Here is an 18323-nt window from a genome sequence, read left to right as displayed (position 1 = left end):
AAAAAACCTGTTTAAAACTTGTCGTAGTGTTGTAACCAGATGCACAGTAGTGGTTCAAGATAACTGAATCAACTTTTTAAGAATCTGTCACTTTCCCGTGTCTACTCTACAAACTAGCAAATACGTAATTTTCCTTGAAGGGACAAACAATTATATAAGTGTGTGCCTTCTGCCTTTTCAATAAGTGTGTAATTTTTGCCTTTTCCATGGTAATCATGCCCTTCGTGTATTGATAATTATCATAGTCTATAATGGTGATGCCCATTTGTCCAACACTAAAATAAGACACCATCCTCACTGTCCACCGACTCTGGACGTCTGTTCTTTTCTGGAAACTGGAGATGACAACACAACTTTCATTTGGTTTAAAAGACGGGAGATACTAGTCGCACCTATCCTTCGGAGCGGCACAAGGGTAGGATTAGGGCATTGCACTAAAGCGGTAACGTAAGTAATGGACTCTGACCACGAGTCTCTAAACTTGGTCACTTACACCACCAAGGTCAAATGTATTTACGAGTAACGCGTAATTGACAAAAGGGTGCAGTTTTCTTTTACAGTTTACCGTGTGGAACACTCTTCGTTTGCCAACTCATGGGGCACGCAACATTTGCCTTACTAGTATGTATGCACGCTTTTTTACTCGTTTTTCCACACTTTTCGTGGCTTGACAATGGCCCCTTATTTCCCTTTATTTTCTTTCATTTCAAAATTATTTTAAACCCTTTTAATATTACTTTTGAAATCTGGACCCACTGTCTCACATTCGATGTTCATAGCAACGGAGTCCTCATGTCCCTAGTCCCTTTGCCATGAGGGTGCTACATGAGTGTATGGAGTCACGTGTGTGTGTGTTTTGAGATCATTCTGCCCGCATATTGTGTGGTTGAAAATATGCGTTTGACAAAAGTTTGCCAAAACGAGTGACATTATCTTTAAGAAAAGTGTATTTTTGCTCTTCTCTCTCCTCATGAAGCGTAACACGAACGCTTAAACCAAGAGGGGTCACGCAATGATTGTGTAACTCTCAAAATTACAGACCTTGAGACTATGTGGAAATAACCTTGTAAATATGTCTCGTATTTCTTTTCTTTTTTCTCTCGTTTTCCTTTACAGAGACCACAATAGGTCCATATTTTTCACGCTTCACCCAGGGCCCACTCATGCCCGGAAGCTCAACCTGGTGGCTGATTTTTGCTACCCAGTTGTAGGACTTTAGGCATATTACTTTAGAACCAAAACTGAGCATTTTTTGTAGGGACCACCAGAGGTCCTGATGAATAAGCAGTAGGGGACTGCTTATGAAACATGTTGACCAGGTAGCTATCTAATAGCTCTACCACAAACCCCCTTTTTTAACGTTCCCAGCCAGAGAAGTTAATAAAATAGATTTTTTCTACTAGCCAGGGAATTTTTACATTTTTATCTTGCACTCACATATATAGGTCCCTACACTTCACTGATATCACCTACACTGCACCACACATAGCCTTTTGTCACAACAAAATTAGTCCTCCCACATAGTTTGTAGGTCGTAGCACGCCCCGCCCCGTAGAGCAGGGGTCTCCAAACCGGTCCTGGAGGGCCGGATCCATGCCAGATTTTTAAAATAACTACATGTATCTCAATGGGGATATCCCAAAAATCTGACATGGATCCGGCCCTCCAGGACCATGAATCAGTGCTGCCGTTCCACCAGAGTCTAAAATGGTGCGGAGGTGTTCTGTCACACTTAGTAGAGCTGTCTCGGTGCTATGTCCCACCCGGAAGCCATGCTGTGACCAATCTAAGATGTTATTAGATGACAAGTATTTGGTCAGGATGGTATTTACATGGGCTTCTGCTACCTTGGCTGGCCATGGTAGGAGGGATATAGGTCTAAGGTTTTCGGCAATGTTAGGGTCCAGAGTAGGTTTTTTGATGATTGGTGATATCCAGGCTTCTTTCCACTTGGAGGGGATTATAGCTGTAGAGAAAGATTTGTTAATGATGTCTCGCAGGGGGCCAAGGACAGTTATGCCAGCTTCTCTCAAAGTTTTAGGTTTGAGAGGGTCTGCCGGTGAGCCAGACTTGATTTTATTACAGATTTTAGTAAAATCTTCAAAGCTTAGGGCCGGGATGTTAGCAAAGTTGGGTCTGCTGGGGTCATTAGATGGGATGAGGTCAAAGGTGGAGGGAAAGGTAATATAAATTTTCTGAATTTTTTCTAAGAAAAAAGAGGCCATGTTATCGCATAATGCGGGTGAGGTGTTAGGATTAGCCACTGTTTTTTTAGCACTGAGTTCTTTAAGAATTTTAAAGATAGTTTTAGAGGCATTATGGCTGTTCTTGATCTCAGTGGAGAAGTAGGCTGCCCTGGTCCTGCATATGTTACGGTGGTAGGTTTTTTGCGATTGTGTGTACAGAGTTTTGAGGGCGGGGTCATAATTTTTCCTCCAGCATCTTTTGGCTTTCTTGCACTCTTTTTTTTGTGCGGAGAGTTCCTTGTTGCACCAGGGACTGGAATCATGGGCGCGAGCTTTGATCCATTTAGTTGGGATGAGGATGTCTAGGGCTTGGTTAATCCAATCGCAAAATTTGTCGTATTCATGATCGGGGTCTCCGCTAGGTGGAGGGGGATGAGTAGTGAGGAGTGCATGGAGGTCCTCTATATGGAGCTTCCTCCAGGGTCTTTTTCGAACCTGCTGAGTGGGCTTAGTAAGCAGGATATTCTTGCAGGGTATTAACATAGTTACTAGGCAGTGGTCAGTCCAGGTCATAGGGCTGGGCGTTTCGACCTGCGCATTCATTATGTTCGTGGAAATGGGGTCCAGGAGATGGCCGCCACTATGGGTAGGGCCCTGTATAAGTTGGTCTAGTTGAAGGACCTCCAGATCAGCTAGTAGAGTATTGATCTTTGAGTCTCCCTTACAATCAAAATGGATGTTCAAATCTCCAATAATAGTGAAGTTGGCAGTTTCAGTGATCTGTGAGCATAGGTACTCGAGGAGTGAGTTAGTGAATTTAACATCCGTTCCTGGTGGCCTATATATCAGGAGTCCTACCATGCTAAGCTGGGGATTGATTTTGATGTTATAGCATGCACCCTCGCTATCTTTAATATCTGTTTTAGTCAGCTGGCACGTAAGATACGATCTGGTCATTATGGCAATTCCACCACCTCTGGAGTTTCTATTGAGCATGTGGGTGGTGTATCCTGTGGGGGTGGTCAGATTAAGGATAGTGTCCATGTCCTCTTGAAGCCACGTCTCGGTGAGAAAAAGAATGTCGAGGGCATGGTTAGTGACTAGATCGTGGATTTCGGCGTGATGTTTTGACATAGATTGAACATTCAGCTGGCCAATTTTGATCACTGAGGGCTTGGCAACGGTATGGAGTGTTTGTCGATCTGGATTTGAAAGAGAAAACCCACATAAGCAAGCTAGGGGCGCATTTGTGTTGGCCAGGTTGAGGTTGGAGCATCCTTGCTTGGGATGATGTAATTTAAGTAACTCTAGTTTAGAATACATTATCTTACCGCTTTGGTAAATATCAGGGTGTCTGGCGTCTGGCGCTTCCTCAGCGCTGACGGGCGCAGACGGGCTTACCTCTGGCGCACCTCCGGCGCGCCATCAATGCGCCCGCTGCGCTCGTCCGCTGCGCTTCCAAGGTAAGCACATGATTTATAGTGGCGGGTGGTAGATGTAGGGGGCGTGGCTTCATGAAGGGGGCGTGGCATCAAAGCACGCCGGGAATGGCGGCAGTGCTGAACTCCGCTGCAGAGCCTGAGCAGGTAAGACAAAGCTCAGAGTCAAAGTGCCAGGAGGGGGAGTGAGGAGAATAGTCCACAAGGTTGAGTGACTGTCAAAGTTTTAGAAGAAATTTAAAAGTTACACAAACACAGCTCCCGGCTTTCCGCCTCAGGAGACCTTACATACATCAACCGTCACTCGTATTCAGCGCCTTAACTATGTTCGGCAGTGGGTGTGGCCTAAATAAGGGGGCGTGGCCTCACGAAGGGGGCATGGCCTCAAAGCACAAAGAAGAAAGTTCCACAGCGGATCAAGCCACCAGCACCTCTATTTTCCAATGTCCCTCTGATTATTCAGTTTTTGTTGTGCTGACAACCTCCAGGACCTGCTGCGGTTTGGTCCCACTGGAAATCCAGATGAAGACTTAAAAGAAAGAGTGGAGGCAGCACCAAGCGTAAAGTAAAACAGGACCACTTGTATCAAAAAGATATATGTTTTCCTTTATTTTTTCAATTTTTCAGACAGCCAACGCGTTTCGCTCCCCAACCATGGGAGCTTCGTCAGGGCAAAGATGTTAGTATATCTTGATACGACGCAATAACGTAGACAAGACAACTGGCCAATGAAGTAGTACAGATGCCAATATCGAGATTCTGATATCAGGATAAAGATGTAAACACGCGTCACGGGCCTTTGGCTAAATAGCCTCAATAGCCAAGAGGAAAATATTTCATTTGCATAACAGTATTGTTGACTTTGTGGAAAGTGATGAGCATGTGTGCAGGCCTTGGTAAGCTGCTACCACTAGTGCTCCATGGTTCGTTTTCCGAGAATGGCCCGTGACGGATTGAGTCAACTCAATCCGTCACGGGCCATTATCGGAAATACAATACTGTTATGCAAATGAAATATTTTCCTCTTGGCTATTGAGGCTATTTAGCCAAAGGCCCGTGACGCGTGTTTACATCTTTATCCTGATATCAGAATCTCGATATTGGCATCTGTACTACTTCATTGGCCAGTTGTCTTGTCTACGTTATTGCGTCGTATCAAGATCTACTAACATCTTTGCCCTGACGAAGCTCCCATGGTTGGGGAGCGAAACGCGTTGGCTGTCTGAAAAATTTAAAAAATAAAGGAAAACATATATCTTTTTGATACAACGTGGTCCTGTTTTACTTTACGCTTGGTGCTGCCTCCACTCTTTCTTTTATGGCCTCAAAGCACGCCTGGAATGGCGGCAGCGCTGAACTCCGCTGCATAGCCTGAGCAGGTAAGACAAAGCTCAGAGTCAAAGTGCCAGGAGGGGGAGTGAGTGAGTAGGCAGTACCCTTACTGTTACAGGGGTATTGGGCAGTACCATCACAGGTACAGTGTTTATTGGGCAACACCCTTACTGTCACAGTGGTTATTGGGCATTCCCCCTACTGTCATAGTGGTTATTGGGCAGTACCCTTACTGTCACAGTGGTTATTGGGCAGTCCCCCTATGGTCACAGTGGTTATTGGGCAGTACCCTTACTGTCACAGTGGTTATTGGGCAGTACTCTTACTGTCACAGTGGTTATTGGGCAGCACCCTTGCAGTTACAAAGTTTAGTGGTCCGTAACCTTAAATTGGCAAGGGTAAGTGTTCAGTGCCCTTACATTTACAGGGTTATTATAGAAATACCCTTGCAGCTGAAGGGTTATATAGGTAGTACCTTTGCAGTGGCGTTGCAATCTTCATCAGCCGCAGGTGTCAGGTCACTGCTCAACACTGCATAAAGTGTGGGCAGCACCTGTGGGTATAACTTACTGCTAATCTCTGCAAGTACTTACTGTACAGTACCTAAATACCTGTGTGATTGGGTAACACATTCAAACATGTCATTTATTCTCTGGCAATTGGTCTCCCAGCTCTAACCAAGGAAAGGCTCTTTTAAAGCTCCTGTCTCATGACCCTACAGCACACTGAGGGACTCATGGCACATACTCACTGACCCAGGCACGAATAGCTCCCACCTCATTACCCTACAGCACACTGAGGGATGCCGAGTAAATACATACTTGACCAGCCACTCCAAAGTCCCATCACATGACCCAACAACCCACTGAGGGACTCATAGCACATACTCACTGAACCAGGCACTCAGAGAGAGTCACCGGCCTCTGTCTAAGCTCCCATCTCATGAAAGTACAGCACACTGATGGACTCATGGCACATTCTCACTGACCCAGGCACTCAGAGAGGGTCACCAGGCTCTCTTAAAGCTCCCATCTCATGAAAGTAAAGCACACTGGGGGACTTATGGTACTACTCACTGACTCAGGCACTCACAGAGGGTCACAAGGCTCTCTTAAAGCTCCCATCTCATGAAAGTACAGCACACTGAGGGACTCATGGCACATACTCAAAGAACCAGGCACTCAGAGAGGGTCACCAGGCTATGTCTAAGCTCCCATCTCATGAAGGTACGGCACACTGAGGGACTCATGGCACATACTCGCTGACCCAGGCACTCAGAGAGGGTCACCAGGCTCCGTCCAAGATCCCATCTCATGAAAGTACGGCACACTGAGGGACTCATGGCACATACTCGCTGACCCAGGCACTCAGAGAGGGTCACCATGCTCTCCTAAAGCTCCCATCTCATGAAAGTACAGCACACTGAGGGACTCATGGCACATACTCGCTGACCCAGGCACTCAGAGAGGGTCACCAGGCTCTCTTAAAGCTCCCATCTCATGAAAGTAAAGCACACTGAGGGACTTATGGTACTACTCACTGACTCAGGCACTCACAGAGGGTCACAAGGCTCTCTTAAAGCTCCCATCTCATGAAAGTAAAGCACACTGAGGGACTTATGGTACTACTCACTGACTCAGGCACTCACAGAGGGTCACAAGGCTCTGTCCAAGCTCCCATCTCATGAAAGTTCAGCACACTGAGGGACTCATGGCACATACTCACTGGCCCAGGCACTCAGAGAGGGTCACCAGGCTCTGTCCAAGCTCCCATCTCATGAAAGTACAGCACACTGAGGGAGTCATGGCACATACTCACTGACCCAGGAACTCAGAGAGGGTCACCAGGTTCTGTCCAAGCTCCCATCTCATGAAAGTTCAGCACACTGAGGGACTCTTGGCACATACTCACTGACCCAGGCACTCAGAGAGGGTCACCAGGCTCTGTCCAAGCTCCCATCTCATGAAAGTACAGCACACTGAGGAACTCATGGCACATACTCACTGGCCCAGGCACTCAGAGAGGGTCACCAGGCTCTGTCCAAGCTCCAATCTCATGAAAGTTCAGCACACTGAGGGACTCTTGGCACATACTCACTGACCCAGGCACTCAGAGAGGGTCACCAGGTTCTGTCCAAGCTCCCATCTCATGAAAGCACAGCACACTGAGGGACTCATGGCACTACTCACTGATCCAGGCACTCAGAGAGGGTCACAAGGCTCTCTTAAAGCTCACATCACATGAAAGTACAGCACACTGAGGGACTCATGGCACTACTCACTGACCCAGGCACTCAGAGAGAGTCACCAGGCTCTGTACAAGCTCCCATCTCATGAAAGTACAGCACACTGAGGAACTCATGGCACATACTCACTGATCCAGTCACTCAGAGAGGGTCACCAGGCTCTCTTAAAGCTCCCATCTCATGACCTTACTGCACAATGATTCTGAGTAATACTCACTTGACCAGGCACTCGGAGAGGGCCACCAGCCCCAGGAGCAGCAGCCACCTCATGGTTCTCACTTTGTCCACAGTATCGCAGGAATAACTCTGGATTATAGCTGTGAGGGCCCATGAGTAGAGGCCCCTAATATACCCCTGTGAGCACCACTTGGACAACCTTCACAGCCAGGCAAGAAGTGTTTTTAGTGAGATATGAGATGTAGATCTAATCCAAGACCCTGATAAGACGTCTTTTTCTGGAATCTTATCTCAATAATTATCACTTATTACTGAGCGCACACCGAGGCACAGCTCCTAGCCTCACATGTTACCAATGGTACAAAAGAGGCCTGGGTTCATAGGTGTGTTTAGCTATTCCTGCCTTAATGTGTATTTACACTGCAACTCGTTTCAACCAGGTGACGCACTCTCATATAAAGTGCATTAGCGCTGTGATAAGAACATTGTTAATGGTCGACTATTTTCCAAAGATAAAGTAAACAAGAGCCTTTTCTTGCAATGCATGTTCAGCTAGAATAACATATTTTGTATTGTAAACCAAACCAGCCAATGGACATACACCCTCGAACATGTTGGAAAAACAGCATTTCTCAATCAATCAGTCAATCAATGAGTTATTTATAAAGTGCTGCCCTTCCCAAAAGACAGTATCCTGATGCTGAGGTTTTCCTGTTCTCAGTCAAAAGCCAGATCTTCACACCCCTTCTGAGTTCCGGCAGGCAAGGTAATGCTCATAGGTAGAGGGGTACGTCATTCCTGGCCTTGGCGGCGAGGTAGGAGAAGGAACGACATCTGCTGTGGTTTCAGCCAATGTGGATGGTGTGTGCACGAGGGTAAGGAGGTGGAGCAAAAGTATCTTGGGAGTTGGTGGAAGTACAGGCCATGGTTAATGTATGCTGGCCCCTGGTTGTGCTGAGCCTTGAAAGCGTGTCAGTATCTTGAATCAGCATCTGTTCCGGACGGGCAGCCAATGAAGTTTCTTGAGATGTGGGTGATGGGGGTCCACTTGGGGAGGTTAAGGATGAATCTGGCTGCTGCATTCTGTACTGTCTGGAGTCTCTTAAGGAGTTGGGTGGTAATATAGGGGTAGAGCGTCTTTCCATAGTCTAGCCGGATAATGATGAGGGCCTGGGGGACGATCTTTCGGATGTTGACAGGGATCCATCTAAAGATATTTCAGAGCATGCAGAGGTTGTGGTAACAGGAGGAGGCAACTGTGATGATTAGACCATTTATGTGAGTTTTCTGTCAAGGATGATTCAGATGTTGGGGGCATGGTCTGTTGGTCAGCATGCATAGTGCAAAAAATATTGTACCTGCACTTGTATTAGTGGCTAGGCCATTCTCTAAGTATATGTCAAATAACTGGAGTAATTTCAGTGCTGCAAAGAGAGTGCATGCTCAATTTATAAGTGCTTAGGTATTGGTGAAGTGATAGGATACGTAGATAGTGCTGGATGGATGAATGAAGAACTACATGGGACAGACAGAAGGATTCCTAGACAGTATAGGTACTAACTGAGTATTTAAAAGACTGTATAAATGCTATGTAACTGATGAGAGGTCTGCATGCATAGTGCACAGAATATTGTAGCTGTACTAGTTTTTCTGACTAGGCCATTCCTTAGGTACATGACTAGTAAATAGAATAATGTCAATGCTGCAAAGAGAGTACATGTTAAATTTATAAGTGCTTAGGTATTGACGGAGTGCTAGGATACGTAGAGAGTGCTGGATGGGGGGTTGGAGAAATACATGGCCCAGACAGAAGGATTTCAACACTGCATAGGTATTAACTGGGTATTTAGAAGAGCGTATTAATAGTAGGTAGCTTGTTGTAGATCTGAATGCATAGTGTACAAAACATTGTACCTGCACTTGGGTTAGTGGCTCGGCCATTCCTTAAGTATATGAATAATAACTGGAGTAATTTCAGTGCTGCAAAGAGAGTGCATGCTAAATTTATAAGTACTTAGGTATTGTCAGAGTGATAGGATACGTACATAGTGCTGGATGGGTGAATGGACAAGTGCATGGTACAGACAGAAGGATTCCTAGACTGCATAGGTACTAACTGAGTATTTAAAAGATTGTATCAATACTAAATAGCTGATTAGAGGTCTGGATACATAGTGCACAGAATATTCTAGCTGTACTAGTATTGGTGTGTCTATGGTTTCGAGAATGGTAGTGTGTATTGTTTTGGTGTGAGGAGGTGCACCAGATGATCACATGGATGATGTCATCAGTGATGTCATTTGAGATGTCATCAGTGATGTCATCAATGATGTCACTGACCATGTCATGAGTGATGTAATATGTGAGGTCATCAGCAGTGCATTGCAGAGGCGCGAGTTATAGTTGGCACAACTAACTATAACAGCCAAATTTCTCTTGTTTTGTACGAGTGAAATGTCCAGTTAACTATGACGTCAGTAAATTTCTGAGGTTTTTTAAATGCAAATTTCTAACTATAATGTCCCTGAAACTTGTGTTTTTTTAGTGAATTATATATATGTATTTAATCTCCTCTCACTCTTACAGGAATCAGCACTCAGGTTGTAGTTTGGAAGTGTTTAATCTGCAAAGGATGTGATCCACGTGTTTCGGCTCGTCCGAACCTTGATAACGATACAAGACGTCATTTTAGCATCCTTATTTAAATGTAAAAATGCCTCCAGTTGCCAATATTAACAAAGAACTACATATTACTTTAATCCAAAAAGCTGGCGGCCATATTGGCCTGGTCAAAATGTGAAAATTTAGGAATTGATACAATAAAGAAAAGAAAACAAGTGTTAATATGCACACAATGTCATTTCAGCATATCTTGCCCCGTGACGCAATACCAATATGTTCATCAACGTGACTTATTCATAATAAACATACTTAGGATTGCAAACATCAACATAAACAATGGACAACACATTACTTTAAAATGAAAGGCTATCGGCTATATCAATCTGGGCACGTTACGTATTATAATTAAGGGTGGGCATAGTGGGCGTTGTGGGGCTACGCAAAGCTTTGTGAAGGCGGCATGAATCTACGCCCACCCACGCGCTTCGCGTAGCCCCACTACGCGCCACCCGCCTCCCTCCCGTCCTCTTCTACACCCCTAATTTGGATTTTAAATGGGTTAAAAAGAAAAGAAAATCACTTACCTTTTATGCGGCGTCCCGGAGCTCCATCTTCTTCTTTGCGTCGACTTCTTCCAAACCAAATGCGCATGTGCGGGCGCCCACGCATGCGCATTTCTTACGGGCAACTTCGCTACGTCCACGGGTGTGCGTAGTGTTGCCTACTACGCCTACTTTGCGAATCGCGAAGTAGGCAACACTACGTGCACTCCGTGGGCGGAGCGAAGCACTCTGCCCAGGGTTAATTATAATGGTTCTTACAAGAACGAAAAGAAAAAAAGGGGTGTTAATATACACACACTTTCCCTAAATAAAGTTCTATCACTATAGTTTCCTTCCATTCACAGCTCATTTGAGATGTCATGAGTGTTGTCATGAGTGCTGTAACTGTCCATGTCATGAATAATGTAATGTTCGAGGTCATTAGCAGTACATTGCGGGGTGTAAGTTATAGTTAGCTCAGGTAACTATAACTGCTGAATTTCACTGGTTGTGTATGAGTGAAATCTGAGTCTAACTATACCGTCCCTGTAATCCTTGTTTTTTTCAGCAAATTTATTGGTTTTTTTTAACGTTAAGTAAGATGCATATCACAATGGATGGTGGGGGGTTGGAAGCAGGGGCCTGGCATTGTGCTGCCCCGACACAAGCCTGCTGTTCCTGACTTCCCTCCTCCTAGCCATCCATTGTCCAAGTCTATGTCCCTGCTCCCTTATTACAGCCCTGTGTGGCTGTTGTTCTGCCACTGGCTTTCCCGCCTTCTCTGAACAGTTAGCTTGCTGCCCCATTCACCTCCTCCCTATCCTCTGTTGTCTGAATCCATGGACTAGCCTCTTCCCTCGTGCCATGCATGGTCTGATGTGCTGCCACTGCCCACCATTTAGCATGATGTACCAGTCCACTCCTCCTGCCCTCCATTGCCAAATTCTATGCTCCATCATTGACCTCCTGCTTAGCCTCTGTGCTTAGCTAGCTACCCCTATTATCTTCCCCCCCTGACCTACGATGTCTGTGTGCATGCCCCTCCTCCATCCTTTTTGCCCATCATGTTCCATGGACCTGCCACTCCTATCTACTCTGAGGGGCATATTATCAAGGGGGTTTATCTCCGCTTTTTTGGCTTAAAAAGCCAAGAAAGCGGAGATTAAATTATCTCCCTATTACCTAGCTGTCGCTAACACCAGTTAGCGACAGCTAGTAGGAAATAGCGACCATCTTGGGCCCCACTTTGCATGTCAGTGATATTTATCACTAATGACATGCAAAGTGGGCGTGCCAAGATGTTAGCGACTGGAAACAGTCGCTAACATCGCTATCTCCTATTACCAACTTATCTCCAAAAGCTAACACCTGCCCTGAGCAGTTCTTAGCCATGTTATCCAATGGGAGGTGGATAATATGGCTAAGAGCATTAGCTCAGTAATGCATGAATATCGCGGACTTTTCAGCGATATTCATGCATTGCGGCCATTTTTTATCGCATTTGCGATAAACCTTGGTAATACCAAGGTTTATCTGCGATAAAAATCGCCGCAGCTCAGCGGTAAATTTTTGTCTCTAACCAAGCAATTGCGATAATTATTGCTATTGCTTGGTAATATGCCCCTAAGTGTTCTATTGAGCTGGCGCTCCCCTCCCACCTGCCTAGCATTGTCAGATGAGTAACCTGTCCCTGCCACCTCCACCCTGCCTGTCCACATTCCAAGCCCCTATCCCCTTCCTCCTGATCTCCATGGTCCATTTTACTGCCACACCCTTCTACCCTCCCTGATCTGTTGTGCTGCAACTGCTCCTCCTGCCTGCCCCGCGTGGTCTGTTGTGAGGCCCCTTAGCCCTGAACTCTCTTGTCTGTGCCCAGGTCCTGACCTTCCCTTCTATCCTTCATGGTCCTTTGTGCATGCCCCTGTACCCTCCCTATTGCCCATCATAGCTATTGTGCTGCCACTAACCCTCCCGCTTGCCATGCATGGCTTTCTGTGCTGCCACGGCCCCTCCCACCTTCCCTGTGTGGTCAGATAGCTGCCCCTGACCCCCTCCTACCTTTCCTCCATGGTCTGTATGTATGCCATTTTAGTCTCACTGTTGCTCTCGGTGGTGTGTCTTGCTTCTAGTGCCCATCCTGCCTGACCTCCATGGTCATCTTGCTGCTCCTGCCCTGCCTCCTTGCCCCCAGCCCTCTGTTTACATGTGCAGACCCCTATTGCCTCCCTCCTGGCTTGTCTGTTCCATTGTAATGCCCCTGACCCGTCCCTCCTGCCCTTTATGCTCCGTTATGCTGCAGCATTCTCTCCTTTCTGTCCATTATGGTCAGCTAGCTACCATTGCCTCTTTCCCCTCTGTTCTCTGTTGTCCATGTGCATGGTCCTGTCCCCTCCCTATTGCTTTCTATGGATTGTTGTGCTGCACTCCAGTCCGCATGCCCTGTGTGGTGTATTGTGCTGCTGCAAACCCAGATGCCTGCCCTGTAGGGTCAGTTTGGTGCACCTCTCCATGTCCCTCCAGTCCTCTGTTATCCGAGTCCATGTCCCTACCCCAATTCCTCATGCCTGCCATGATCCAATGTACCATACTTGCTAACATTTTGAACTTGGTAAAGGGAGATTTTGAAGAAAAAAGTGGGATATTGATTTTCCCCTTTGACTTACATTGAAAAAGAGGAGATTGTAGACAGGAGACAGATCAACTAAAGCCCATTTGGGTGTAAAAACATTGGACTTTTCCTGGCTAAATCAGGTCTGTTAAAGTGGAAGCTCATCGGAGCCGCGTTGAGGGAAGGCAGGCGATTAGCTGTTGCTGTAACCGTTTCTGATTAGAAAGGAAGGATTCCCCAATATACGTTAAAGGCTCATGAAGTCCTGTATTTGGGAATTTTAAGTTCTTACGCCAACTGGGCGCAACTACACTCACTTACATATAACATTGTGAGGAACATTACACATTGTGGTAATTTTTATTTTTCACTTTTACATCTTACATGTGAGTAAGGGGAGGGTAAGTGCATTCACCCTTGTCCTGAAGAAGGGGGCTTTGACCTCCGAAACATGTTGACTTTTAACACAGTGGTTTGATACCCTAACACGTATCTTTCTAAAAACCACGCCTTGCACTTTTATTTTAATAATACCAGCCGGGGATTTAATAAAGTTTTTTTCTTCCCACGTGCCAGGTATTTTTTAAATCACTCACTTTTTTCACCTCACCTCACTCACATCTTGGTATTAAACACACACCCCCACACATAGTTCACTTCAAGTGCTCCTGCGTATTCGCGAGTCGTAGCACGCCGCATCCCGTAGAGGGGTGCGAAGGCCCCGATGATGAAGCATGACACCAAGGGGCCTGTTGGTGTGTGAGGGGCATTTAAACAACACTGTGTGTTCCCCATCACTCTAGGGATCACTATCACTTGAGTGGATTCCACTTTGTTTATTTATATGACTCGGGAGACTGAATCCACTGACTCTCTCTCTCCCCCCTCCTGTTAGAATTTGTTTAAATCAGGTCTGTTGGCATTTATGGTTGTACTACCACTGCCTCTTCCTTCTGCCCACAATGGTCTATTATATTGCCCCAGCCTCTCTTGCCAGTCCTGTATTGTTGGTTTGTTGCCCCTGCCCCCCTTTCCACTGCCCTCCATAGTCTGCTGAGCTGCCACTGCCCTTCCTGCCTGCCCAGTGTGGTAAAATTGTTGCCTCTGAACCCTCCTTCCCCCCTTTAATGTTCAGAGTCCGTGCCTCTGACCTCTGCCTCTCAACAGTATCCTAATGAACAACTAGAAGGCATATTATCAAGAACAGCGTTAAAAATTATCGCCGCTTTAGCGGCAGAAAACTGCAGCTAAAGCGGCAATAATGGGCTTGATAAAATGCCCTTGAGAATTCCAATATAAGTCCATGTCTTGGTGTGAACCTGGACTTATATGGGAATACACAAGGGCATATTATCAAGCCCATTATCGCCGCTTTAGCCATAGTTTTTTGCTCCTAAAGCGGCTATAATTTTAACACGGTTCTTGATAATATGCCCGTAGATTTCTAACATTCTATATTTATTACAAAAGTGTGGAAAGTCTGACGTCATCTTGATTTAATCAAAACTGTAATACCTAGAGCATTTCCTTTAGAAATTACATATGTGAGAGGGTCTTATTTGTATCACAATTATGGTTGGTGCTCTAAAAAACTAAAATGAGGACACATTTTCTGAGTTTTCAAATAGGGACAAAGAACTTTTAAATTATTTGTTATCTTTATGTTTTTTTATCCAGTTGACCACTTGATTAAATGTTGCACTTAGGGGAGAGGATGTGGTGTTACTTCCAGAGCTGCAGACTTTGCAACTGTGGAACGAGGTTGGAGTTTCTGCTTCAGCTCGACATTCTGTGATTCTGGTCAAATCACTATCTCCCCATGTCTACAACCAAAATGAATTTGTTCTTGTGTGATGTAACCAATCCTCATGTAAAGCACTCCAATACCTGACAAGTCTGCACTATATAAAACTGCAAAAACACAAAACATAAAAAGTGTTTTGCACACTTCTGCCGTTGGGATACATATGGGCTACATCTGGGTCATATGTGTGCTACATATGGGCTTTTTTGTCTCTGGTGGCCATGTTGGGAGACTTATTTGTTATGAAGTTTCCTAATTTCCTCATTTACTACAGTCTCCTCAGTAGGAAATATTTTCAGTTTTTTACTTTGATTCCATCAAGAAGGCATTCAGATGTATCACACATTTGCCATGAATTCTGAATATTAGTACTCTAGTTGCTTATTAGATCACTGTAATAATGCTACTGCTCACCAGGGACGTCTGCTGCTGTGATTGAAAGTGCATGTTTCAGTCTGCATGTCAGAATGTTTTAATGAAATAGAAGAGGATTTGAGAAGTCACTCAAAATGTGCCTTCATTTTTCTTTCTGTAGCACTAATCATACTTTCTATGGCAAAATGAACCCCCTCATGTTGTTCCTTTTTAAATGAGTTACCACTTTATTCCAATCAAGATGGCTTCAGGTGTGCTATACGTTTGTTATAACTAGGACTGTTAGCGCTATAGTTGTTCTTTAGAACACTCTAGGAAGCTGCAGTAGAACACAAAGGAATCAACTGACAGTCTCTGTCCTTGTTGGATGTACATGTTTTACTGAGAATGTCAGACTTCATTTTCACATGACTGAGAAAGATAATGTGAATTTACAGAAAATATGCTCTCAGTTTAGCTTATAGATCCCCTTCCAAACCACTGTGGGAAAAGCATGAGAAAATAGTTCTCTATCAAACATGATTCATGATGGTGCTGGTGGAAGATTTTGGAGGATTTCGGAGTTACGGGTGATTTGACGTGGCGGCCCGGGACTGCTGCCCTTGGTCTGCGGAGCCTCAGCGCTGCATGGCGGCCAGGGAGGCGGAAGGTTTCCGGAGCGAGGCAGATTAGGAAGCGGAGGCGGAGCTAGTGACAGCAACGGCAGGCAGAGCTGAGTCGGGTTGCTGGGGGAGAGCAGCGCAGGAGCTGGGGAGTGGTCATTGAGCCACAGCAAGAGTCGGGTACAGAGGTACTGGGGGCGCGGAAGAGGTTCGGACATTGCCCCAGGGGGGAGAAACTTCGTTGAAATTAAAAGCCAAGAAGGTACTGTTTTTCCTGCAAGCGTCATAGAGGGCTCAGCTGATTTGAACACTTTGGACACTCTTGTGCAAATTGAAAATTCAGGGGCCTTAGGTTACACACTGAGAAGTGCTGGGAAGGGAGCAGTGGATAAGACATTAGCAAAATATTGCGCCCCACCCCCCCCCCCCAAGTTTAAAGGTAAAAGCCTACAAGACATTAATTTAAAAAAAGCTCCAAAAAAAAGGAATACTCTACACAGTGTAGCAAAGTAGATAAACATAGTCTTTTGGGACGCAAACTTACGATAACCCCATCTCTTAACTCTTTTTTTTTTTAAATCCCCAAGACTCTAATATTAAAACCTAACCCCGTGCAGGCTTGCGGTGGTACAAATTCTGAGGACGAGGGCAGAGGGTTGGCCCCGGGTGCAGAAGGTTTTCTCGACTGGTCCTGCATTTTAGGTCCAAATCGCTACCAGGTTCTAATGTTAGAAATGGAAGGGCAAGGACAAGGCGAGTCTGAAAATGAGATAGTGGGTTTGGCAGACCAGCCGACACTTAATATGGATCAACTTAAAGTGTCAGGAGAGGTAACAGGCGGTTCTGAGAGTGTTAACATTTGTGTTCCTGAGCAAAATTCTTTAGAGGACAATGAAGCAGAGCAGGGTAACCCAGATATGCCAGTAATTGCACTATTAAAAAACTAGATATGGATATGCACAAGGGGTTTGAGATTTCTAAAATGAACCAAAAAAGTATTTGAGCTTCTTGTAGCATATTAGAGGTCAAATTTAATGCAATAAGCTCTCGTACAGAAGAGTTAGAAGTTGAGGCAAAAAAGCTCAGTGAGTCTGTTGCAGATAACTGCAGGGAAATTGAAGAAATTAAGTTTAGAGAGAGGGCACAGGAAGACAGGGTGGAGAGGCTCGAGAATATGCAAAGATGCAATAATTTAAACATTTTGAAATTACCTGAAGGGAAAGAGGATTCAGATATCAAGAAATATCTGGTACATCTTCTTATGTGAATTGGAATTGGATGAGAACGAAGAGATGATTCTAGCAGATATCCAGAGGGTTCATCGAGATCCCTTCAGGCTGAATTCGAACCGCACCAAGCCGAGAAAGATTCTAGTGAATTTTCTGACCTATAATTTAAAAGAGAAAATTCTATCAGCTGCTCCAAAAAAGAAAAGTATTTTAATGGATGGGGTGAAAATTGAAGTAAGGTCTGACTTGCTACCTGTCACAGCGAACAGACAGTTGGAGCTTGGCAAGCGGATCGAGCCTCTCAGGAATCTGGGCACTACGGTCCAACTTAAGTTTCCCGCTTCTTTTAAAGTAATGTGGCGAAACAAGATGAATACTTTTCGAGTGGTCGAAGAAGTAGATATATTTATTGAACAGTGCCAAGAGATGGCTCAACAGGCAGACCTGTAACAATATAGCGTGGAGATTCAAAATAGATGGTTAAAACTTAGCTTTCAGATTGAAGCTTGCACTTTTTTGTATTAATTATTGTGAATAAGTTATTTTGCACCACCACGACATGAACCCTAAGGGCCGAGGCCAATGGGAAGGTCGGTTGGGTTTTCCAGGGGAGGGTGGGGAAGGGGTGAGTGTAGTAGGGGGGCAGGAGGGGTGTGGGGGATGGGGAGGGTTAGGGCACGGGAGAAAATAGCAAAAAAAATCCTCAGAAGCTTATTTGCCGCCAGGATCTATAGAGCATTTTGCTTTGAATCTGACGAGTGGGGCTAATATAATGGAATTAAAAAATCTGTCATGGAATGTTAATGGTTTACGTGTAAAATCTAGGAGACGGCTAATATTAAAATATTTAGAGGATTCGCAGGCCCATATAATTATTCTACAAGAGACACATTTAACTGCCACTGAGTGTAAAGATATTTTGTTGGCCCAAAGGTGGGTTGCTCACTCGTTCTATACGCCCCAAATTATAGTTACAAAAGGGGTGGCAGTTTTGGTTAGGCAAGGAGTACATTTTTGTGTAGAATCTATAGTGACAGATCCAAAAGGTAGAAGGTTGATTTTGAAAGGGAAAGTGGCAGGAGAATCACTCATTATAATTGGCTATTATGGTCCAAATTTGGACGATGATGGACCCCTTGATATTCTAGCTAGGGAGGTATTA

The 18323-nt window shown here is 45.1% G+C and overlaps 1 protein-coding gene across 1 annotated transcript in view; it reads right to left on the bottom strand.

Moving 5' to 3' along the window:
• LOC147693260 (pepsin A-like) overlaps positions 1 to 7508 on the bottom strand; it is a 126848-nt gene extending 119340 nt beyond the window's left edge. The window contains exon 1 of the mRNA XM_086933654.1: positions 7420 to 7508. Within this exon, the coding sequence (XP_086789780.1) occupies positions 7420 to 7472 (53 nt within the window). The 5' untranslated portion in view covers positions 7473 to 7508. The remainder of the gene's footprint in view (positions 1 to 7419) is intronic.
• Positions 7509 to 18323: the final 10815 nt, after the last annotated feature.

Source organism: Lissotriton vulgaris, chromosome 8 (assembly GCF_964263255.1).
Source record: "Lissotriton vulgaris chromosome 8, aLisVul1.2, whole genome shotgun sequence".
NCBI classification, from domain to species: Eukaryota; Metazoa; Chordata; class Amphibia; order Caudata; family Salamandridae; genus Lissotriton; species Lissotriton vulgaris.
The sequence above is the reverse complement of the archived record's forward strand: the minus strand, read 5'-3'. Positions and strand labels throughout refer to the sequence as shown.